We start from the raw sequence: 25,371 nt of genomic DNA, 5'->3' as shown, positions 1-25,371 counted from the left end.
TTGTAATACAATATATCATACCATTCATGTTTATATCAATTGTTTGCTGCCAGGTGCTCTCTGCAGACATGAGTCGGGTAAACAGTATCATTGGACCTGGACAGTACTTCGGCGAAGTTGGTTTGATCTTTGGAGACTATCGTACTGCTACAGTTCGGGCATCATCATATTGTGAACTGTTGATGTTACAAAGATCAGACTTGGATGAAGTTCTCACACATTTTCCACTCATTGCAAAGTAAGTATATGTAACCGTTACAGACATGTGTCTTAATTGTGGCCTTGTCGCGAAAATAACCATTACTATATTGTCTATGTTGTACGCACACTAGATTTTGAATCTTCAAAGTATATTTGTTCAATATCTAATATGATGTAGGTCTTTAATAGCAAGATATATCAGCGTGATGAAATATTAGACCTATTTTGTCTTAACTGCACGCGCACTGGAATTGAGTCCCAAGCAACGATAACAACACACGCTAAAAACGCAAAGGCTCATGGGTAGATGCTTGTTTGTAAACAATGACACGCTATGGCCATCTGACGCATGCGCAGGTGACGACTCCCCCTCTTTAATTGTTTTCCCGCTGGCTTGTTCCAAATGAGTAACAATTGTATTACCACAAGTAAAGAATGTGACCACAGATATTTATGGAGTTGTACACGATGCATATAATATAATAAAAACATAAATCCCCCCAAAAATAAAATTTTTTTGAGATATAAAATAGCACATAGCAAAAGTGTAATTGTATTGAACATCCTAAACAAAGGTTAATTGGCAGTGTACTGAAACTGGCCACCAGAAGCATAGTGGTGGTCACATTGAACTCATGATCACATTGAATTGCCATAATGCCATTATGATAGGAAGATGGTCACACAGCCCTGTCACATAGTACCAAACTAGGATATGATCTCTGTGGCAAAATACACTATCCTCGGGGGCGGACATCCGGGCATTTTCACCACCTGGCAACCAGCGGCGGTGAAAACAAAGGCCCAAAACTCGCAGAAAACGGTACTTTGGGATGATTGTTGAGACTCCTCTGAACAGTGTAACAAGATTAGCCCTACGTGTGTAACATATATAAATTTGGTTGTTCAGGATTACTTTACTTTACTGTTGTTTTCTCGAATTTTCACCGGCTCGACCGGCGTTCCACAGCAGCGCGCACAGAGCCCATAGAAATGCATGTACAGTGGTGTGCGTCTTAGCAACATGGAACGTCTATGACGTAGCTCCGCCCCCGAGGATATGTCAGCACTTGCAAATTGCACATAAGAAAAAAAGGCCAGGAGAGACAACAGTGACCTTCCATGTCCGGAACTGTCGCCAGACACACAAATATTTTTTTTAAATTTCTACCACACACAGCACATTCAATTTATGTCTGTTCTTTACTGTGTACTTCCCTATGTAGGCAATTTAAAGAAGCTGCAGAAAACAAACAACATTTGGTGGAACTTCAGAATGCCTCTAAAGAAAACGAAGACCCTCAGGACAAACCCAAAAGTAAGAACTTTTAAATTAATAATTCTATATAAACTTCTCAATCTTCAGACAGTGTACGATTTACAGTTTACTTTCACCCAGTATCATTACAGTATCATGATATGAATGAATTAGTAAGTATGTTTATTTATTTATTTATTTATTGTAGCTGAAAGTGAAAGATCAACTCAGGAGTTTCTTCAAACTGATTATCACAAACACGTAGAGGAGTCTGTCAAGCTGTTTGACAGGTCAGTGATGAAAAATAAAATAAAAATACAATGTACTGCTCTATAAATATTATAGTTGTCAAGGATACAAGACTTTTACAGCAAGTCTCAGAAGTGTTGGGGCAACCAATTTGCAAACTAGCTAGTGAATTGGCTAACTGCTTGGGTTTTGACGCGACCTCGCAAATTGGCTGCCCGGTACTTTTGAGACTTGCTGTAAAATAGCATGTATCCATCATGAACTACACAGTAATACTTAATAGACTGGATTATTATTACTTTTTCACAGTTCTTCAGATGACTATAGAGGACCCTTCAAGAGTCTTAGTATTGTTTCATATCTCTTCTCCTTCCTGCTAATGAAGTAAGTAACTTATTGGTGCTTGTTGTTAGCCTTGTGAGATTTTCTGCCTTCATTATTGAGCTGTTCAGGGCTTATTACATGTACTATACCAACAGTGGTTCTTGTTGGCTACTGTACCTGCAGTTAGCTTTTCAGGCTAACTTGTTGAGTTGCTCAGGACCAGTACTGAGTGGTTCTTAAAAATGGAAATTATGAATGTGGCTGCTGTGTGTCCGTTTGATATTATTTCTCGAACATATGCTTTGTTTGAACTTGTTCAGTTTAATTGGTGCAAAGAAAGTATATATTCTATAGCTAAATATCTGCCATTCCTGATGATATTTTATGTTAATTATTTTACTTGTAGACGATGTTTTCTACCAAGTGGTAAATGGTTTCAGAAATGGGAGATAGTACGAGTTGGTGTTGCTATATTGCTGGTATTTACTGTCAGTTTGCAGGCGGCATTTTTACATCTCGATATACCATTATGGATTGTTAATTATTTATTAGATCTTATCTGTTACATTGACATGTGAGTATTTTAATAATGAGTGATCATACAATCTTTTGCTAAGATTTTTAAACAACTTAATTTTCACTGCTATGTATAAGCTTTTCACCACCAAACTTTCTCGCTCACTTTTGTTTGCACTTATTTCTTATATTTTTCAATATTTCTAAAAATGAACCCTAATTTTGGAGCCAACAGACAAAATTTGAGCCAATTTTCATTTTTTACTCAAAATATTTGATTATTTTTGTCACAATCCTCTGAAAGAAAGCACAGACTATAAACGAGACTATTTTATGAATTTGTGATGAAAAGATGAAAAGAACTGGTGGGGAAAGGTTAACCAAATTTTGTGCAAATCACTGCTACAAAAATAAGTAATTTTGACTACGGAATGTGAGCAAATTAAAGTATCTATAGACATGTGTATTTGAAAACTTGACATATTGACAGCAAGTCTTTATTAATTTTCATGTACAAGAACTATACCGAGTACCGGTATATGATATTATGTTTACTTCGCTCTGTAATTATAAAAATTATACATTATATACTCATATTTTCACTCTACATCCAGGTACCTGAAGTTTCATACTGCCTTTTACAATGAAACTAATGTATTAGTGACACATCCACTGTCTACAGCTAAGCACTATCTAAAGTAAGTCTGTTTCTTTTTTTTAATGCTGAGAATTTTTTTTTTATTTTTATCAGTCAGAAGTTTCTTTAGCTTTTTTTCCCATATCACACTGAGCTTTGCTTCCTCCTTTTTTTTCTTACTTTCTATTAACACATTGCCTACTAAAAGACTCCACAGATTGCCGAAATGAATGGTATATATAGCAGGCAGATATGTCAAAGTCTTGCTAGGAATTATAGATCAAATACTATTGGTACTGTAATGCTGTAAAATACAAATTTTGTGGTAATTTTTTCATTTGGTCCTACCTCAATTCTTAAATAAAAAGTATGGTATAGCTTTAACTATTATACTAACACAAATGATATTGCAAATAGTTTACATAAAAAAAAATTACAATTTTAAAAAATTAGTCGAGGTTGTTTGAACGAATGTTACAGCATATATAGAGTCTTATTCAGTTTACTCTCTTTTTTTTTTCCAGAACCAATTTTATGTTTGATTTGGTTGCCTGTTTCCCTACAGAATTAATTGCTTTTGCAATATTAGGTTCATTCTCAGGTTTGTTGCATCTACATGTACTTTTATATTATTACAATGAATATATTACACTACCATTATTTAGATGTCTTGAAATATTACAATTCCTATGCTGTAAATTCCCAAAGAAGATAATCTTGTTTTCTTTTTTCCGTATAATACTAATAATAACTTATTGGTTTTCAGGTTATGCTATACATGTATATGCTTTAGTAAGACTAAATAGAATTCTTGGTGTATATAGACTTGTAAGTACGCTACATTTTACTTTCATTTTGTGAACTATATACAACCTGAGAATACTGCAATAACAAATTACCATTTTAATATAACAAAATTATAAAATTGAAGCTGATATCTTGGTGCATAAAACCACATATGCATAATAACCAGAAATATAGCAACCCGCCTTCACACACAAAATTGACACTACCAGACTGTTGCATAGCAACTGGAGATCCTCAAACTAAATTATCGCATGGAAATATGTATCAATTGATTCCACAGATGTTACTACTATATATGTACTAACTTGGCATTGCCTTTGTTCTTGTCAACACAGCCACTGGCTTTCAACTTTTTAGAGTCTGGTGTAGAACATGAAACTGGTTTTATCAGGTTTGTTTTTTCATCTACTCTGTATACTAAGGTCTACCATATTTGCTTTATTAGTAAGACATGCACATATGTCTGGTCATACATGTTACTGTTGGGTTACATACACTTCTATTGGAGAATACTTTCTAAATGAGCAAATATGGTTATGAAATTCTGCAAATTGTTGTGTTAGTTCAGATGTTGTCATAAGCCATAAATAGCTCTTTGGAAAAAAAGGTTGGCATAATAGCTTTATTCGATTATACATTCTGTAATTTGTGTGTTCTGTTTCGTTATAGAGAAGTGAAATTTTTATTTTATTTGCTGAAGTTCATTCACCTGTTGGCATGCCTGTGGTTCATCAATGCTTGTCCCCCAATCTTCTCAAGTAACCCAACTGTTGATGACTTATCAGGGCGAGTGAAAACACACTACCATATGTGCCTTAACGATTCATGGGCTTTGAAATATACAGACCATAATATGAGTAAGTATTTACACGTCATATTCCATGAAATTGAATTTGATCAGAGCTTTGTGGAATGATTCATACTTTGTGTCGGGAATTGTGATTTACAACATATTTTCAGTACAGTAATCAAAATGTAAGCTTTTCACCACAAATTCACGAAATATCCCAAAAATTGGGACAAATATAGTCCAATATTTTGATTGAAAACTGGAAATTGTCTCCAAAATTACGGTTCATTTCCAGGAATAATGAAAAATATGAGAAAAAAAATGCAGAATAATTTGGAAGAGAAAGACAGGTGATGAAAAAGTTCAAAATATACCTGGTTATTTTACCATGCTGAAAAACTGCTTTTCCATATCTGAGCATGTACACTTGATAATAAATAGCGCCACCACAAGGTCAATCAGTCACAGATGAACAGTCCTCTTGCAAAACTCACTGAACTTGCATTTTCATGATGGCATTCATTCTCAATAACAAAAATCACTGAGTGAGTGTTGATTGTCCTTCACAGCTGCTGAGAGTATAGCTGGTCAGTATATTGTTAGTCTGTATTGGGCCTCGGCTACAGCGGCATCTGTAGGCTATGGTGATATACATGCAAATAATGTAGGAGAGGTGAGTACTGTGATTTTAACACTTTGAGCATCAAAGTCTGCTTTATCACCATTCAACAAATAAATTTGCTAAATTGTTTCCATAATTTTACAAAAATGTTGATAAATTTCTGTATTTAATGAGAAATTATGTCCATTTGATTCAAAATTAACAAAAAATGATATAAAAATATGTACAAAAGTGACACTAAAATTTTGGTGGAATAAAATATGGAGTTCTAATACTAGTAGTTACAACTAATGAATGCACATAATTTTATTCATATAGTTTTTCTTAATTTGTTATCACCTCTAGCCAATTGAGAATAATAGAACAATCGCAGTTATGCAAATGTTAAACTTATTTGTACATGTGTTTTTTTTGTATTTACAGATGGTAATTGCTTTGCTGTCTATGATTATTGGTATTGTCTTCTTTGGTTACATCATTGCTAGTGTGGCTGCTAGTTTGGCTAATGCTGATGCTCAACGGGCCAGGTACCAAGAAAAACTCACCAGTATAAGACGATTTTTGAAGGTAATATAAATAAACAAGTTTTTTTTGTGTTCAATATCAGATCTAGTTGATTATTGCATTCGATACGTGACAGTACATGTGTATAGCCTGCAGGAAATAAATGATATACTTTTTTTGACAGGACCAAGATGTAGACCTTGCTCTGCAGCGTCGTGTGATTGGATTTTATCAGTATCTTTGGATGAGAACCAAAGGAGTTGATCCCGATTCGTTGTTTGATGGACTTCCACTGTCACTCAAAGCAGATGTCACCCTCAGTCTGTATCGGGAAATTATAAACAAGGTATTTTATTACTTATGGGATAAAAATTTCATAGACAAGTGCTATCCATTGTATAGGTCACAGATCAAAATGCCACACTTGTATGTATATTCTTATTTCAGGTACCATTGTTCCAGGATACAGAAATAGGTTTTCAAAAAATGTTGTCCATGTGTATCAAACCTACCCTCTACCTTGGAGGAGAATACATTGTAAAGAAACATGACATTGGAAGTGAGGTATGCAAATTATGTAACTTTTTTTTTCATATATGTACATTGTATTTACTTGTAAAGAAATATGACAAGCCCACTGAATATGTTTGTGTTAATTTTGTCTATGTATAGATGTTCTTTATTCACCGTGGAATTGTTGAGGTGGTCTCTGAAGATGGAGCTATAGTTTTTGATACTATGCAAGGCGGTAGATTCTTTGGTGAAATCAGTTTAGTGTTTAGCGTACCAAGGACAGCTTCTATCAGGTGAGCTGACCACTTTTTGCCTTGCCAATCATACAATGTTAGTGGTGTTGAATAATAAAAATATAATGATCAAATGGTTTTCTATTTTTTTTAATTTTTGGTAATATGTTGATCCCTGGTGTTATCTTATGACTGTAGTGTTATTTTTTAATCTAAGCACACGAAGCGCAACTCCCAATCCACAGACTACATCTATTTTCTGCATCCTTGCCAGTTTTGGCAAGTTTTTTTGCCAGTTTTTGTTTAATGCATATAGGTATTGACAACAAAATAATACTTTTTTACTTAACAATATTTCACTTGTTTTTGACAAAGAAGGAATGCTAAAAGTGTTGATGGCAAGATGATGTATTATTTCCTATGATTATTCTCTAACAGTCTTGGATGATTCAATTCCCTAATGTCATGTTTTGAATTTTTGCCACCTGCAGTATTTCAGAGCAGAAGCAGATAATTCAAATTCAAATACACATTCAAATGGGAAGCAAAAACATTCTTAAATATTTGCTGAAAAGCATTGAAATATAAATATTTATTTTATTTCCCACAATTCCAGTGTATCAGACTATCAAATATTTCACATAATAATCCCAACCCCTCTATGAATTTTGTCAAAGTACATATTCTTCTTACAGCAAGTCTGAGAATTAAGCCAATTTGCTCACTAATTCACTGACACTTCACTTCAATTCACTTCACTTTGGTTTTAACTAAAGCAGATGATCTACAACTCAAATATTACTTTTCATTCTATTACCAAGTGAGCAATTTTGCTAACTTGCTGCCCCAATACTTCTGAGACGTTCTTTTCATGCGTTATCAGTTAATTCGTATCTGACAAAAAATGACATAAAATTGTATTTTTAATTTTTCAGGGCACAAAACAATTGTGATTTGTTTGTTTTGACAAAAGAAGACCTGGATCGTGTACTGACTCACTATCCCATCATCAAGGAACAAATCTATAAAACAGCTGAGGAAAGAATCAATGCTGTGAGAAAACGTAGCAAACAGGCAGTCACTCCCCAGCCTGTAAGTTGTGTTTTCATTCATGCATCATTTAGATTTAACCTTGACTTTTAATATCTTGAGTCAGAAATGTAAATGAGAAAAATTTGTATTTAATTAAAATATTTGTACAGTGAAATTATTCTTCCTTTAATAACTCATATGATGTTTTAGTCTTGAATGATTGAAATTTTGATATATGAATATTTATAAAGCAGTTATAAAAATGCCCCTTTTGACCATTTTTCATGACATTCTGGAATCTTGTATCTTGAAAAATTGTACGATGACCCAAATTTCTTTTCTCATTTTTAGCTCCGCTGTCAACTTTGTCGAGCGGAGCTTATCATATGAGTGATTGTCCGTCGTCGCCCGTGTCAATGTTTTACTTTTTCGACTTCTTCTTGAAAACTACAAGCCTGAATGCTTTGATACTTGGTTGTATATGTATTGTGGGTAGACCTCTCTCAGATTTGTTCATTTCATGATGATATCTTCAATTCTCTAATTTTGGTGAATATTTTTGTCATTTTTGGTAAAAAATGATATTTTCGACTTCTTGTTGAAAACCGCAAGTCCAATTGCTTTGATATTACGTATATAGGTATTACATGTGGACCTCTCTCAGATTTGTTCATTTTGTAATGATATCTTTAATTCTCTAATTTTGGTGAATATTTTTGTCATTTTTGGTAAAAAATGATATTTTCGACTTCTTGTTGAAAACCGCAAGTCCAATTGCTTTGATATTACGTATATAGGTATTACATGTGGACCTCTCTCAGATTTGTTCATTTTGTAATGATATCTTTAATTCTCTAATTTTGGTGAATATTTTTGTCATTTTTGGTAAAAAATGATATTTTTGACTTCTTGTTGAAAACCGCAAGTCCAATTGCTTTGATATTACATATATAGGTACTACCGGTACATGTGGTTCTATCTCAGATTTGTTCATTTCATGATGATATCTTTAATTCTCTAATTTTGATGAATATTTTTGTAATTTTTGGTAAAAAGTGATATTTTTCCACATCTTGTTGAAAACCGCAAGTCTGATTGTTTTGATACTATACATATTGTTTCTTTTTTAATGATACTTTCTGTTCTTTAATTGAAATGTGAATTGCTAACAGCGGAGCTATCTCAGCCAAGAGGCTGCTTGTTGGGTATCCTGATGGAGGTATATATTAGGTGTGAAAAACATGGTGGGTCAAAACAGAGTGCAGAGCGTACTTTCTGAAAGGGACAGTGTGTGAATCAGAAAACAATAGAGTACAGACTAAACTAACTGTGGAGTACAGAAAACATGAACCCCCAAAAAATTAAAAAAAAGTTAATTAATTCATAATTATAGATTCTACTGTTCCCTTATAAAATATGTGCCCTAAGGAAAAATTAATAATGAATGTGATGCGAAATAAGACAGGCTTGTTCACATAATTAAAGTACTGGATTATTGGTATATTTGTTTTACATACAGACAGAATTCGAGAGATTAACTTTTCTTTATACATTATGTGTGCTTTTTTTCCTGTCAGGCAAAACCATCTGCATCTGCTAGTAAGCAGGAAAAAATTGATGAAAAGCCAGAAGATGACAACAAAAATGTAAAGACTAATGACAAAAAAGATGCTAAGAACGGCCAGCCATCTGGTGCAGGTGGCCCCGGTAAGTGTGTGCTTCATTGTCAACTTTATTTGATGCATATAAACCACTTTCGGTCGAGAGGAATTGAAATGATTACATGAAATAGGACACAATAAATCAAAACATTGTTAGAATTAATTTGAAGCAGAGTTTTCTGAAAAAGAGAAATATATTAATGAAGAAATAAATTTGCCTTGAGGTGCGGACGCATATATCATTATATACTACCGGTAGTGCATATGAATATTCATAAATCAATTCATTATATGCTTTGTATTGCCTGGCCTCGGAACGCTATGGGAAGTGCACCCTCACTTCAGGGCAATAATTTCCTGTATCACGCCCGGGCTAGCGCGCCCAGCTTTCATAATTCAAAACAAAATGCGTCATTCTAAATGTTGTGTGTTTAGGATCACGCCGTGGTAAAAATGTAATTATACCTATAATGTATATAATTAAATCTTTATAGACTGAATCAGCTGTTGCTGCCTTCAGTGCAAGTTTCTGCCGTACGACCTCAGGCCACAAAAGCCGTATCTACATGTAGCCCATAAAAAATAGTTTTAAAACATTCTTCATAGTGATTTTGTGTTGTTGTGTTTATTTTCCTGTCCATTGGTGGGTAAATTGTGTTGCTTAAGGTAGAATCCTACTCATGAATTTAAAAACCCAGAATTTATTCATTTTGCAATAAATTGTACTCCAAGGCAATATAAGGATATTGACCTATAAAAAGTTGGGGGTCACCAGTCTTTTTTTCAAAAAATTGATGGTTGTATTTTAGTGGAAAGTTGCCATTTTGACACTATTATAACACTTTTACCACAGGTTCCTACGGCAGAGATATTATGCAATATCTCACAATCTAGCCTGGTGACATAGGCTGAAAAAATAATATATTGTTAATGATGGGGTACTTGTTGTTCTGAATTATTTAAAAAATCTGGGATTTAAAAAGTGTCAAAAAATACAATTTTCCTTTAACAGTGTGTTCTATGGAATTGTTCTAAAAATAGCAATTTTCAAGAAATATTAGAACACGTTTCTCAAAAAGCATAACTGTGAAACACAAAATAATGCTACTTCATTGTACTATACGACATTTGCTTCATTATTGTACATAATAAACTAATGAACATTGTCATGTGATTTATGACCAATTTTGTCAAAAATTATGACTAGGCTTCTTCTATCTTAAATATTTGATTTATATATAACATTTTTTTTTAGCAGTTTTTATTAGTTTTTTGCTATCAACTATTTAATTATAATACTACTTAAACTTAGATAAGTTTATCACACAACACAATATTTAATTGTTTTTGTATAAACAAAACTTGATAGTTGCCATAAATATTTGCTGAGAATAAATGTAAATTATGTTATCTGTTCCTAGGACCTTCAGGCAGTGGAATCATAGATGAATTGACTATTGATCTGGAATCAGACATACTTCGTGAGCCAAATTACTGTAGTAGCATGTGTTCCAAGGAGAAGTTCCAGTCATGTCTGACTATTATAAGGAAAGCAAACAGTTTTGTGTTGGATCCAGATAGTCGTTTTGTGCGCTACCTCAAATATGTTTCATGCGTACTTGGATTTGTCACTTCCTGGACTATCATTTATGAGGTGAGAAGTGGTACTTTTGTCTGCAATATTTGAATGTGAAAAAAAAACAATATGCTGATATAATTTTATTTTCAGTGGATTTTGAGAATGTAAAATTAGTAAAACTTTTAACCATAAAATTTGCGATGCGATTACTTTGAGACAGAAATTAATTATTAAATATTTATTTCTCTGTCTTTGCAGGCTGCTTTTCAACATCATAATATTGGTATAATAATTTTTAGTTACATCTGTGAAGCGATTTTCTGGTTTGAGGTGAGTTTATACGAAGACAAAAACTCTTTAAATTTGGTCATCCTCTTCTTTGTGTGACATATATAAATATTTCTATACAATTTGATTGTTAATATTATTTTTTCATTGCCTGATAACTCATATTTTTCAGATCTACATCAAGTTCCATGTTAGTTTCAGTGACAAGTATGCAGAGCTGGAAAAAGATTTTGTGAAAGTGTACAACCATTATTTTAGATCAACCAACGGTTTTGTAGTGGACGTGGTAGCAGCACTTCCCATCGATATCTTTGCTCTGTGTGGTGGTACCGTACAGTCCAAGTATATGGCACTCTCACTGCTAAGACTTATACATTTACTCAGACTTGTACGGGTTTCACAGTTTTTTTCATCTTGGGAGAAAGAATTAGACATAAAGTGAGTGTATAATTTTGTTATTGTTTTTTTTTTTTCTCTATTAGACACACATCTGCTATAAAAATGCACACAAACCCAAAATTGCATTTATTATATACTGGGTGAAAAACTTATTACTTATTAAAAACTACTTATTTTGGCCCTAGGCGACTAATAGAGCAAATACTGTATATTGCTATCAGTTTGTCTTGTCATCGATTCATCCAACATCAAAACCATTATATTAAAAGTAATGTTATATGAAAACTATGTTGGATTGTTCATATTGATGTGCGATATTTCTGAAATTTTATAACCAGGCTAGCAAACATTTGATACTTTTTAAATTGTTCGTTTGTAATATATTCTGCACTTTGATTGCATAATTTTTAGCCTCTGTCGCAGAGCACAGCCTGAGATTGGGGTTCACGTTCATAGATTTGGTTTTGTCTGTCCATCCGTCTGTATACGTCACATCAAACATGTGCCTGTGAAACAGATGATCCAATTTGAACAAAATTTTTGGACAAATTGTTCAGTGTAACGTGCATCAGCTCAGCAGGTTTCATTATGATTCATGCACATTTCAGGGTATTTTTTGGGTAAAAAAGATGAGTGCATAAAAAGTGAATTCAATTTCATTTGATATTATACAAGGGCTATGACATGTTACAGCTTGTAATTTATAGTAAGAGGTTTCAAAAATTATTTATTTTCCTGGTTTGGTCTTTGTGATATGAAAAAACAAAAGTTAGATTTTAGAAACCAAATAATGTTGCCACGTATGGGTGGATTTACAACAGAATCTGAATCCTTAAATTCTTTGTCTGTGCCAAAATAAATGTGTAATTGAAAACTAGAAATATAATTTATGTTTAACTGCTTTTTCTTTTCTTTTTCCTCCAGTGTACTTTCTGTTCGGTTGTGTAAATTTCTGGTAGAGCTCTTTTTGTTGATTCATTTATTTGCCAGTATCTGGTATGTTATAGCTTGCCCACTAGGCAACTGCATGGCTGGCACATGGGCTGATCATGAAGGTAGGTTTACTGTATGTTGTGAAATGAAGCGGTTTGATGCCATTTACTGTTATTATATCATGCATGATATGATTATCACCAGATATCATTGATGAGATGCATTGTATTTAGATATAAAGGCTTCAAGTTATTCAACCAGTGAAATTATTACAAAACTGTGATAAAAATGACAATGTCTTTATCTTTTCACATACTGTGCATAAAATAAAATAAGTTTACCATACTCTACATGATATTATCGTTATTGTGAATGAATACGTGCCATGGTCATGTGATATTATGAAGTTATTACAAGGATACTATACAGATTGTAAAGCCGATGTATTGAGTGTCAAGTAGTTCATAAAATTTTGTGATATTTTAACCGAATATTATGTGTATCCTGCTGATACATGTATGAAGCCCAGACCGGGCAAGGTTGTGATAATTATGGAAATGTTGCCTTATTGTGCCATATATGGATTGGTACTGCCTAATAAGGTAAAAGATCTCAAACCACGATCCATAATATAAAATTACAGCATATTGACAGATGCACATTCACTGTTTTTGTTGTAGGTAATATAAATACTAGTATAATGAAACAGTATTGTGACTGTATATATTGGTGTGTAGCCACCATGACATCTACGGGATATGGTGATTTACATGCGTATACTATTGGAGAAATGGGTGAGTATGGTAATATGTAAATTTCATTTCAAGTCATATACTGAGAAGCTTATTTTTAAGTGTATCTTAATAAAGTTATGCTATGTACTGGATTAATTTAAAGCATGCAAACAAGCGTCTACCCTTGAGACTTTGTGTTTTTAGTGTGTGTTGTTATCGTCGCTTGGGACTCAATTCCTGCACATGCGCAGGTGACGACCCTCCCGCTTTAACCAGTTCCCTCTTTTCATCAAAAATTCACAAAATAGTCCTGTATATAGTCTGCACTTTCCTTCAGAAGATCAGAACAAAAATAGAAAATTCTTTTAATAAAAACTGAAAACTAACTCAAATTTAGTCTGTTGGCCCCAAAATCAGGTTTCATTTCCAGAAACAACGAAAAATATAAGAAAACAGTTCAGACAAATTTGGGCAAGAAAGTCTGGTGGTGAAAAGGTTAAATGTAACAGAAAATGTTAATATTTACATGCATATATCAAATGATTATTCTTGGTTGTTTCTGTGTTATTCTTTCAGTATTTGCTAGCTTCGTTATGATTGTTGGTCAACTTATCTTTGGTTTCATCCTTGGTAATATTGCTTCCACATTGGCCAATGCTGATTCCAATAGAGTGTCCTTTGAAGAACACCTCACTGCTATCAAGGTAATGAATGATACATTGATTTAAACATTAGTCACATTATTTGATTTTGCTCTTCGATGCATAGAGTGTGAAAATAATTATTGCTGAGAAAATCTAGATTGTTGACTACTGTGTTCATTTGTGGTAAAGTGGGAAATTTGTACCGTGACTCACATAATTTTATAAACAGAATAATTGTGAATCTTAGCAATAGACAAGTTTTGAATGCAGTCGTTACCTCAGAAACTTGGGCGCTGTGGAGTAAAAATTTTCTAATGTTTTTCTGTTTCTGATTTTGCCACATAAATGTTTAATAGCTCATCAGAATGCCTAGAACCAGGGTAACCATTAAACAAATTGCAAGCTAGAAGGAGATGCAATAATCAGATATGATGAAACACAAATGCACAACTCCCCAAGTTTTCAAAGATGAATTTAGATTTTAATTTTTTTTAACGACAACATTTAAAACATACCGAGGTATGCATTTTTCCAGACAAAAATTCTAATCTTCTTAAAGGGGAGACTGTCATCAATTGAACTATTACCAAGGACTACTATTATAATAGTAACTTACATATAGCGATTGTCGTTATATCTAATGTTAACAAAGGACATTTTTAAATATGGTGTAAATACTTTGAAACACTTAAATTTCTCAAAAGACCAATATGTGAGTCGGAGAAAACTTTTGCAAAAAATGTTCTTCATGAACTCCATCAAATTGTGAAAAATTCGAAAAGTAGTCTGGATGTAGATGTAGTGTTACATAGTTTACCCAAAAAAGGGAAATTTTGAACATTAGACTGAGTACAAATTGTTTTAGGTGTTATATAATATGATAATACTTGTTGTGTTTCATTCTTTCCCTAATTTCTTAGTTTTTTTCATTGATTGTTCGCAGGACATGATGAAAGATCAAGGTCTAACCAGTAAACTACAGAAAAGAGTTGTCAATTACTATGACTACCTCTGGATGAGAAATAAGTATGATACATTTCTGATAATATTACTTACCAGTATGAATTGTTATATTTCTACATAGTGCCTATTGTGCATTATACACCACTACATTAGTGACCATAGCTAGCATACATATATCGGGTAATGACCATTTTCTCAATTCTAGGGGTGTTGATGCAAGAGGCCTATTTAAAGATGCTCCATCCTGCATGCATGCTGAGATCTGCTTAAACACCAATGAACACCTTCTCAAAAACGTAAGCATATCCACATATAAGCCATAACATTTTTTTTTTTGTCCACTTTGAATCAAATCAAAGCATATCTAAGCTTGACATAAAAAATAAAACGATTAACCCCTTGTTAAATGAGGTGTTAACATGCTGTAAGTTGAAAAATAGAAAACATGCTTGGATGATTCAGATCATTTGTCTGAATAACGAAGGATGCGTAATTCATGTTTATTCATAATACATGTGTTGTTCATTTCTACATGTAGGTGTCCATGTTCAAAGGTGCTGAAGATAGTTTCTTTCGAACACTATCACCAATGCTAAGACATCTACTGTATCTACCAAATGATTACATTGTTAGAAAAGGAGATGTTGGGAATGAAATGTACTTCATACATAGAGGAACCGTAAGTATTCATCCATAATAACTAATATGATTTGTAGATTGCTAACTGTTGCGTTGCTATGTAAATTTCGAATATAAACATCCAATAATTATCCAATTATAATGAATTATACAATGCTATATTTGGATTTGAAGACAATATTCTGGGCTAATGAAATCAACGTCTAATCCAGTATGGTTGTATGCTTTACTGCAAAGTACCTTATTTTTCATTTGGAATTTATTTTCATTGAAATGATGATTCAGTGAAGATAAAATCTAGCATATATAATTTTTTCCTATATTTTACATTCAACTCATCAAAAAAACAGTGAAAATAAATTCCATACAGAACACCCAAAAAGTCGTAATTAATTCCAGCTAAAATAATAAAAGTATTTTACAGTATTATTATAATAGTATTTACCAACTCGCATTTAAAAATTAAAACTCTGATACAATATTATGGTTTATGATCCTGTTTGCTAAAAGTTTATTGACACATACTGTATTTGCTCTGAATGACAATGACAAAAATGTGTCTATGGCCAACTTTTTTTTTATTTTTATGGCCAACTTAATGATCCTTTATGCAATAAATGCAATTTGGGATTAATTACTAATGATTATTCTTCTAAATAGAAGATATATGGTAATAAATTTGAAATGATTCTATCATTGTGATGTCTTATTCAGCATTCCCATTGCACTCTTTGATTTACTAGTACTTGGATAACTCTGTGTCTACCCTGGGGATCAATTTCAGGGCGACACATGGTGTCACGGTGGCTCATTTATGTGTGATGTATCTTTTTTTTCAGGTTGAGAGACTATCAAATGACAGTGGTAAAATACTTGGGGTTGGAGACTACTTTGACGATATCAACTTAGTATACGACGTTCCAAGGAGTTGTTCGTACTGTGCAACTGTGCATGTAGATGTGTATGCCTTATCAAGAGATGACCTACAGAGTGTACTCAAGCACTATCCCATAGTTGAAGCACAGATAAAAGACATTGCAGCAGAAATGTACGGTGAATCGTCGTCTTCATTTGCCGAGAACAACGGTGTTTATCTTGGATAACTCGTTGGTTACCACTGCCAAAACTTTGCTATGCACTTTCGAAAAGATAGCAGTTCACGTTGTATTTACATTTGGTGTAAGGATGAAGCAGCATATTCTTCTGAACCAAAATGGCGAAATAAAACTTATTGTGTTGTAGTTGTTAAGAAGCCGATATAGTTTATTATTGTTTTTTACTGTCTCAGGATAAATAGACTTTTTACAATGAATGTTAATGTATAGTATCTTTCAAGTTTGTAAATAAGGATGTTGTTGTTTTAGATAAAATAATATTAAGCCAAAATGAGAATTAATGTTGATGCTTAGTGTCAAGGGAGCCAATGGTTTGCAAGATGGTCCATTTTTTTTTTTTAATATTTGCAAAGTTTACATTTGAGAATACAGGCAGGTGTAATTTAATCCAGTTAAAGGGTTGCCATACTTTTACTTGATTGTACGAATTACCATTACTCTCAGAAATGTCAAATAATACATTGCTTTCACTGGTCTTTAATTTTATATTTTTTAATTGTTGAATTTTCTCACCAAGAGAGCATTTTAAAGAAGAATAAAAAGGGCAATATTTTAGTTTAATCCAGTTGTTATTCATAAAAAAAATGTTATGAATTCAACCTAATATACAAATGTACCTTACTTGAGGAGCCAGAGTTTTTTAAGCAAAATTTACTGCCATCTAGTAGACTGCCATGCTTACTGCGTAGAGGTGCTTTTCTCATTTCAAATCAGCATGCAATAATATAGTTACATGTACCATGCAAAGTTCTACCCCGCCTCTCTCTCTCTCTCTTTCTCTCTCTTTATCCATTCCTTGATGGTACAGTTGTGAGCTATTTTCATGTAATGAAATATGGTTTATCAGGTCAAAGGCCGAATATGGGCTGTGCAATTTCACATTTAAGAATGTGGGCTTTCAGGGTTGAGATTTTTTAAGTTGCTGCTTTAGTTTCATCCTTTTAACTAACTTTATTCCGATAAAACCGAAAAATTGTACATAGAAAAAAAAAATAACCAAACAACACTGCACTTTATTTGTTCTTTTCAACTGTTGATATTGCTAGCTGTAAATAAATCCCTAACAGTTGTAAACACTTATCTTTATTGCTATTTATTTATGCAATTATGCAAACCTCGAAAGTTCTGAGGTTTCTGTAATTTGTTCATGACTATTATCAAACCAGACCAAGAATGGGCTGCTTGTAATTACTGTAAATATTTTACAGATTTTTGAATAAATTTCATGTATTATATAATTTTGTGTTCTTGAATTGTTTTGTGCATATTAATCAGACATAATTAACATAATTAAATATTTCTTGACAAATTAAGCCTATCAACTCAGATTCAGATCAAATCTGCTATCGGGGAATGCATTGCATGCAAATTTCTGATGACAACCAGCTTTCTAGAATGTTAGGATAAAAGCAAAATGGCTATTGAAGTTCACCACTGCAATGCTTTCCTACAGCGATTTCATGTTTATATTTTACCACATTACCCCTGGTATTAGTTTCAAAAATATAGTATAATTGGGAAATAATCTGCAACGATACAGTATGTTAAACTGTAAAATAACCGCTCTGCATTATCTCCTCATTTATAATATACCTTGTCACATGTTGTATGGTCCTGATGTAGGATGCATCTGTTTTCTAAAGCCTCTTTTGTAGCCTAATACAAGGCAGTAATGTGTTTAGCCACATCTTTGCTGTTGGTGGTACCTTTGCTGTTGGTGGTACCTTTGCTGTTGGTGATACCTTTGCTGTCGGTAATACCTTTGCTGTTGGTGGTACCTTTGCTGTTGGTGGTACCTTTGCTGTCGGTAATACCTTTGCTGTTGATGGTACCTTTGCTGTCCGTAATACCTTTGCTGTTGATGGTACCTTTGCTGTTGATGGTACCTTTGCTGTTGATGGTACCTTTGCTGTTGATGGTACCTTTGCTGTTGGTGGTACCTTTGCTGTTGGTGGTAGGTACCCTTGCTGTTGGTGATACCTTTGCTGTCGGTGGTACCTTTGCTGTTGGTGGTACCTTTACTGTTGGTGGTACCTTTGCTGTTGATGGTACCTTTGCTGTTGGTGGTACCTTTGCTGTTGGTGGTAGGTACCCTTGCTGTTGGTGATACCCTTGCTGTTGGTGATACCTTTGCTGTCGGTGGTACCTTTGCTGTTGATGGTACCTTTGCTGTTGATGGTACCTTTGCTGTTGATGGTACCTTTGCTGTTGGTGGTACCTTTGCTGTTGGTGGTAGGTACCCTTGCTGTTGGTGATACCCTTGCTGTTGGTGATACCTTTGCTGTTGGTGGTACCTTTGCTGTCGGTGGTACCTTTGCTGTCAGTGGTACCTTTGCTGTTGATGGTACCTTTGCTGTCGGTAATACCTTTGCTGTTGGTGGTACCTTTACTGTTGGTGGTACCTTTGCTGTTGATGGTACCTTTGCTGTTGATGGTACCTTTGCTGTTGATGGTACCTTTGCTGTTGGTGGTACCTTTGCTGTTGGTGGTAGGTACCCTTGCTGTTGGTGATACCCTTGCTGTTGGTGATACCTTTGCTGTTGGTGGTATCTTTGCTGTCGGTGGTACCTTTGCTGTCAGTGGTACTTTTGATGTGCTGTCAGTGGTACCTTTGCTGTCGGTGGTACCTTTGCTGTCGGTGGTACCTTTGCTGTCGGTGGTACCTTTACTGTTGGTCGTACCTTTACTGTTGGTGGTACATTTGCTGTTGGTGGTACCTTTGCTGTTGGTGGTACCTTTGCTGTTGGTGGTACTTTTGCTGTTGGTGGTACTTTTGCTGTTGGTGGTACTTTTGCTGTCAGTGGTACCTTTGCTGTTGTTGATACCTTTGCTGTTGATGGTACCTTTGCTGTTGGTGGTACTTTTGCTGTTGGTGGTACCTTTGCTGTCAGTGGTACCTTTGCTGTTGGTGGTACCTTTGCTGTTGGTGGTACCTTTGCTGTTGGTGGTACCTTTGCTGTTGGTGGTACCTTTGCTGTTGATGGTACCTTTGCTGTTGGTGGTACCTTTACTGTTGGTGGTACCTTTACTGTTGGTGGTACCTTTGCTGTTGATGGTACCTTTGCTGTTGGTGGTACCTTTGCTGTTGGTGGTACCTTTGCTGTTGGTGGTACATTTGCTGTTGATGGTACCTTTGCTGTTGGTGGTACATTTACCTTTGCTGTCGGTGGTACTTTTGATGTTGGTGGTACCTTTGCTGTCGGTAATACCTTTGCTGTCGGTAGTACTTTTGATGTTGGTGTTACTTTTGCTGTCAGTGGTACTTTTGATGTTGATGGTACCTTTACTGTTGGTGGTACCTTTGCTGTTGGTGGTACCTTTGCTGTTGGTGGTACCTTTGCTGTTGGTGGTACCTTTGCTGTCGGTGGTACCCTTGCTGTTGGTGATACCTTTGCTGTTGGTGGTACCTTTGCTGTTGATGGTACCTTTACTGTTGGTGGTACCTTTGCTGTCAGTGGTACCTTTGCTGTCAGTGGTACTTTTGATGTTGGTGGTACCTTTGCTGTTGGTGGTATCTTTGCTGTTGGTGGTACCTTTGCTGTCGGTGGTACCTTTGCTGTTGATGGTACCTTTACTGTTGGTGGTACCTTTGCTGTTGGTGGTACCTTTGCTGTTGGTGGTACCTTTACTGTTGGTGGTACCTTTGCTGTTGGTGGTACCTTTGCTGTTGGTGGTAGGTACCTTTGCTGTTGGTGGTACCTTTGCTGTTGGTGGTACCTTTGCTGTTGATGGTACATTTGCTGTTGATGGTACCTTTGCTGTTGGTGGTACATTTACCTTTGCTGTCGGTGGTACTTTTGATGTTGGTGGTACCTTTGCTGTGAGGTACATTTGCTCTTGGTGGTACCTTTGCTGTTGGTGGTACATTTACCTTTGCTGTCGGTGGTACTTTTGATGTTGGTGGTACCTTTGCTGTCGGTAATACCTTTGCTGTCGGTAGTACTTTTGATGTTGGTGGTACTTTTGCTGTCAGTGGTACTTTTGATGTTGATGGTACCTTTACTGTTGGTGGTACCTTTGCTGTTGGTGGTACCTTTGCTGTTGATGGTATCTTTACTGTTGGTGGTACCTTTGCTGTTGGTGATACCTTTGCTTTTGGTGGTACCTTTGCTGTTGATGGTATCTTTACTGTTGGTGGTACCTTTACTGTTGGTGGTACCTTTACTGTTGGTGGTACCTTTGCTGTTGATGGTACCTTTGCTGTTGATGGTACCTTTGCTGTTGATGGTACCTTTGCTGTTGGTGGTACCTTTGCTGTTGGTGGTAGGTACCCTTGCTGTTGGTGATACCTTTGCTGTTGGTGGTACCTTTACTGTTGGTGGTACCTTTGCTGTTGATGGTACCTTTGCTGTTGATGGTACCTTTGCTGTTGATGGTACCTTTGCTGTTGGTGGTACCTTTGCTGTTGGTGGTAGGTACCCTTGCTGTTGGTGATACCTTTGCTGTTGGTGGTACCTTTGCTGTCGGTGGTACCTTTGCTGTCAGTGGTACTTTTGATGTGCTGTCAGTGGTACCTTTGCTGTCGGTGGTACCTTTGCTGTCGGTGGTACCTTTGCTGTCAGTGGTACCTTTACTGTCGGTGGTACATTTGCTGTTGGTGGTACCTTTGCTGTTGGTGGTACTTTTGCTGTTGGTGGAACTTTTGCTGTTGGTGGTACTTTTTCTGTCAGTGGTACCTTTGCTGTTGTTGATACCTTTGCTGTTGATGGTACCTTTGCTGTTGGTGGTACTTTTGCTGTTGGTGGTGCTTTTGCTGTCAGTGGTACCTTTGCTGTTGTTGATACCTTTGCTGTTGGTGGTACCTTTGCTGTCAGTGGTACCTTTGCTGTTGTTGATACCTTTGCTGTTGTTGATACCTTTGCTGTTGATGGTACCTTTGCTGTTGGTGGTACCTTTGCTGTTGGTGGTACCTTTGCTGTTGGTGGTACCTTTGCTGTTGGTGGTACCTTTGCTGTTGATGGTACCTTTGCTGTTGGTGGTACCTTTACTGTTGGTGGTACCTTTACTGTTGGTGGTACCTTTGCTGTTGGTGGTACCTTTGCTGTTGGTGGTACCTTTGCTGTTGGTGGTACCTTTGCTGTTGGTGGTACCTTTGCTGTCGGTGGTACCTTTGCTGTTGGTGGTACCTTTGTTTTGCTGTTGGTGGTACCTTTGCTGTTGGTGGTAGGTACCCTTGCTGTTGGTGGTACCTTTGCTGTTGGTGGCACCTTTGCTGTTGGTGGTAGGTACCTTTGCAGTTGGTGGTACATTTGCTGTTGATGGTACCTTTGCTGTTGGTGGTACATTTACCTTTGCTGTCGGTGGTACTTTTGATGTTGGTGGTACCTTTGCTGTTGGTGGTACCTTTGCTGTCGGTAATACCTTTGCTGTCGGTAGTACTTTTGATGTTGGTGGTACCTTTGCTGTTGGTGGCACCTTTGCTGTTGGTGGTAGGTACCTTTGCAGTTGGTGGTACATTTGCTGTTGATGGTACCTTTGCTGTCAGTGGTACTTTTGATGTTGATGGTACCTTTACTGTTGGTGGTACCTTGGCTGTTGGTGGTACCTTTGCTGTTGGTGGTACCTTTGCTGTTGGTGGTACCTTTGCTGTTGATGGTACCTTTGCTGTTGGTGGTACCTTTACTGTCAGTGGTACTTTTGATGTTGATGGTACCTTTACTGTTGGTGGTACCTTTGCTGTTGGTGGTACCTTTGCTGTTGGTGGTACCTTTGCTGTTGGTGGTACCTTTGCTGTCAGTGGTAGTGGTACCTTTGCTGTTGGTGGTAGGTACCCTTGCTGTTGGTGGTACCTTTGCTGTTGGTGGTACCTTTGCTGTTGATGGTACCTTTGCTGTTGGTGGTACCTTTGCTGTCGGTGGTACATTTACCTTTGCTGTCGGTGGTACTTTTGATATTGGTGGTACCTTTGCTGTCGGTAATACCTTTGCTGTCGGTAGTACTTTTGATGTTGGTGGTACTTTTGCTGTCAGTGGTACTTTTGATGTTGATGGTACCTTTACTGTTGGTGGTACCTTTGCTGTTGGTGGTACCTTTGCTGTTGGTGGTACCTTTGCTGTCGGTGGTACCTTTGCTGTTGGTGGTACCTTTGCTTTGCTGTTGGTGGTACCTTTGCTGTTGGTGGTAGGTACCCTTGCTGTTGGTGGTACCTTTGCTGTTGGTGGCACCTTTGCTGTTGGTGCTAGGTACCTTTGCAGTTGGTGGTACATTTGCTGTTGATGGTACCTTTGCTGTTGGTGGTACATTTACCTTTGCTGTCGGTGGTACTTTTGATGTTGGTGGTACCTTTGCTGTCGGTAATACCTTTGCTGTCGGTAGTACTTTTGATGTTGGTGGTACTTTTGCTGTCAGTGGTACTTTTGATGTTGATGGTACCTTTACTGTTGGTGGTACCTTTGCTGTTGGTGGTACCTTTGCTGTTGGTGGTACATTTACCTTTGCTGTCGGTGGTACTTTTGATGTTGGTGGTACCTTTGCTGTCGGTAATACCTTTGCTGTCGGTAGTACTTTTGATGTTGGTGGTACTTTTGCTGTCAGTGGTACTTTTGATGTTGATGGTACCTTTACTGTTGGTGGTACCTTTGCTGTTGGTGGTACCTTTGCTGTTGATGGTACCTTTACTGTTGGTGGTACCTTTGCTGTTGATGGTACCTTTACTGTTGGTGGTACCTTTGCTGTTGGTGGTACCTTTGCTGTTGGTGGTACCTTTGCTGTTGGTGGTAGGTACCTTTGCTGTTGGTGGTACCTTTGCTGTTGGTGGTACCTTTGCTGTTGGTGGTACCTTTGCTGTTGATGGTACCTTTGCTGTTGGTGGTACATTTGCTGTTGATGGTACCTTTGCTGTTGGTGGTACATTTACCTTTGCTGTCGGTGGTACTTTTGATGTTGGTGGTACCTTTGCTGTCGGTAATACCTTTACTGTCGGTAGTACTTTTGATGTTGGTGGTACTTTTGCTGTCAGTGGTACTTTTGATGTTGATGGTACCTTTACTGTTGGTGGTACCTTTGCTGTTGGTGGTACCTTTGCTGTTGGTGGTACCTTTGCTGTTGGTGGTACCTTTGCTGTCGGTGGTACCCTTGCTGTTGGTGATACCTTTGCTGTTGGTGGTACCTTTGCTGTTGATGGTACCTTTACTGTTGGTGGTACCTTTGCTGTCAGTGGTACCTTTGCTGTCAGTGGTACTTTTGATGTTGGTGGTACCTTTGCTGTTGGTGGTATCTTTGCTGTTGGTGGTACCTTTGCTGTCGGTGGTACCTTTGCTGTTGATGGTACCTTTACTGTTGGTGGTACCTTTGCTGTTGGTGGTACCTTTGCTGTTGGTACCTTTGCTGTTGGTGGTAGGTACCCTTGCTGTTGGTGGTACCTTTACTGTTGGTGGTACCTTTTGCTGTCAGTGGTACCTTTGCTGTCAGTGGTACTTTTGATGTTGATGGTACCTTTACTGTTGGTGGTACCTTTGCTGTTGGTGGTACCTTTACTGTTGATTGTACCTTTGCTGTTGGTGGTACATTTGCTGTTGGTGGTAGGTACCCTTGCTGTTGGTGGTTCCTTTACTGTACCTTTGCTGTCAGTGGTACCTTTGCTGTCAGTGGTACTTTTGATGTTGATGGTACCTTTACTGTTGGTGGTACCTTTGCTGTCAGTGGTACTTTTGATGTTGATGGTACCTTTACTGTTGGTGGTACCTTGGCTGTTGGTGGTACCTTTGCTGTTGGTGGTACCTTTGCTGTTGGTGGTACCTTTGCTGTTGATGGTACCTTTGCTGTTGGTGGTACCTTTACTGTCAGTGGTACTTTTGATGTTGATGGTACCTTTACTGTTGGTGGTACCTTTGCTGTTGGTGGTACCTTTGCTGTTGGTGGTACCTTTGCTGTTGGTGGTACCTTTGCTGTCAGTGGTAGTGGTACCTTTGCTGTTGGTGGTAGGTACCCTTGCTGTTGGTGGTTCCTTTACTGTTGGTGGTACCTTTGCTGTCAGTGGTACCTTTGCTGTCAGTGGTACTTTTGATGTTGATGGTACCTTTACTGTTGGTGGTACCTTGGCTGTTGGTGGTACCTTTGCTGTTGGTGGTACCTTTGCTGTTGGTGGTACCTTTGCTGTTGATGGTACCTTTGCTGTTGGTGGTACCTTTACTGTCAGTGGTACTTTTGATGTTGATGGTACCTTTACTGTTGGTGGTACCTTTGCTGTTGGTGGTACCTTTGCTGTTGGTGGTACCTTTGCTGTCAGTGGTAGTGGTACCTTTGCTGTTGGTGGTAGGTACCCTTGCTGTTGGTGGTACCTTTGCTGTTGGTGGTACCTTTGCTGTTGATGGTACCTTTGCTGTTGGTGGTACCTTTGCTGTCGGTGGTACATTTACCTTTGCTGTCGGTGGTACTTTTGATGTTGGTGGTACCTTTGCTGTCGGTAATACCTTTGCTGTCGGTAGTACTTTTGATGTTGGTGGTACTTTTGCTGTCAGTGGTACTTTTGATGTTGATGGTACCTTTACTGTTGGTGGTACCTTTGCTGTTGGTGGTACCTTTGCTGTTGGTGGTACCTTTGCTGTCGGTGGTACCTTTGCTGTTGGTGGTACCTTTGCTTTGCTGTTGGTGGTACCTTTGCTGTTGGTGGTAGGTACCCTTGCTGTTGGTGGTACCTTTGCTGTTGGTGGCACCTTTGCTGTTGGTGCTAGGTACCTTTGCAGTTGGTGGTACATTTGCTGTTGATGGTACCTTTGCTGTTGGTGGTAC

General features: G+C 36.9%; 1 protein-coding gene across 1 annotated transcript in view; it reads left to right on the top strand.

The window, feature by feature from the left end:
- The window catches only part of LOC100370297 (uncharacterized), a 56,408-nt gene extending 38,529 nt beyond the window's left edge, over positions 1-17,879 (top strand). The window contains exons 19-45 of the mRNA XM_085501383.1: positions 54-238; positions 1,428-1,519; positions 1,668-1,749; positions 2,018-2,092; positions 2,439-2,606; positions 3,163-3,246; positions 3,710-3,786; positions 3,952-4,013; positions 4,328-4,383; positions 4,662-4,849; positions 5,352-5,455; positions 5,828-5,971; positions 6,093-6,254; positions 6,356-6,472; positions 6,581-6,714; positions 7,590-7,746; positions 9,264-9,393; positions 10,769-11,001; positions 11,185-11,256; positions 11,387-11,652; positions 12,538-12,668; positions 13,227-13,340; positions 13,857-13,984; positions 14,868-14,950; positions 15,093-15,183; positions 15,426-15,566; positions 16,366-17,879. Of these exons, the coding sequence (XP_085357509.1) occupies positions 54-238; positions 1,428-1,519; positions 1,668-1,749; positions 2,018-2,092; positions 2,439-2,606; positions 3,163-3,246; positions 3,710-3,786; positions 3,952-4,013; positions 4,328-4,383; positions 4,662-4,849; positions 5,352-5,455; positions 5,828-5,971; positions 6,093-6,254; positions 6,356-6,472; positions 6,581-6,714; positions 7,590-7,746; positions 9,264-9,393; positions 10,769-11,001; positions 11,185-11,256; positions 11,387-11,652; positions 12,538-12,668; positions 13,227-13,340; positions 13,857-13,984; positions 14,868-14,950; positions 15,093-15,183; positions 15,426-15,566; positions 16,366-16,629 (3,540 nt within the window). The 3' untranslated portion in view covers positions 16,630-17,879. The remainder of the gene's footprint in view (positions 1-53; positions 239-1,427; positions 1,520-1,667; positions 1,750-2,017; positions 2,093-2,438; positions 2,607-3,162; positions 3,247-3,709; positions 3,787-3,951; positions 4,014-4,327; positions 4,384-4,661; positions 4,850-5,351; positions 5,456-5,827; positions 5,972-6,092; positions 6,255-6,355; positions 6,473-6,580; positions 6,715-7,589; positions 7,747-9,263; positions 9,394-10,768; positions 11,002-11,184; positions 11,257-11,386; positions 11,653-12,537; positions 12,669-13,226; positions 13,341-13,856; positions 13,985-14,867; positions 14,951-15,092; positions 15,184-15,425; positions 15,567-16,365) is intronic.
- Positions 17,880-25,371: the final 7,492 nt, after the last annotated feature.

This window comes from Saccoglossus kowalevskii, chromosome 7, assembly GCF_978046115.1.
Source record: "Saccoglossus kowalevskii chromosome 7, keSacKowa6.1, whole genome shotgun sequence".
NCBI lineage: Eukaryota > Metazoa > Hemichordata > Enteropneusta > Harrimaniidae > Saccoglossus > Saccoglossus kowalevskii.
This window is presented reverse-complemented; position numbering and strand designations above follow the sequence as displayed.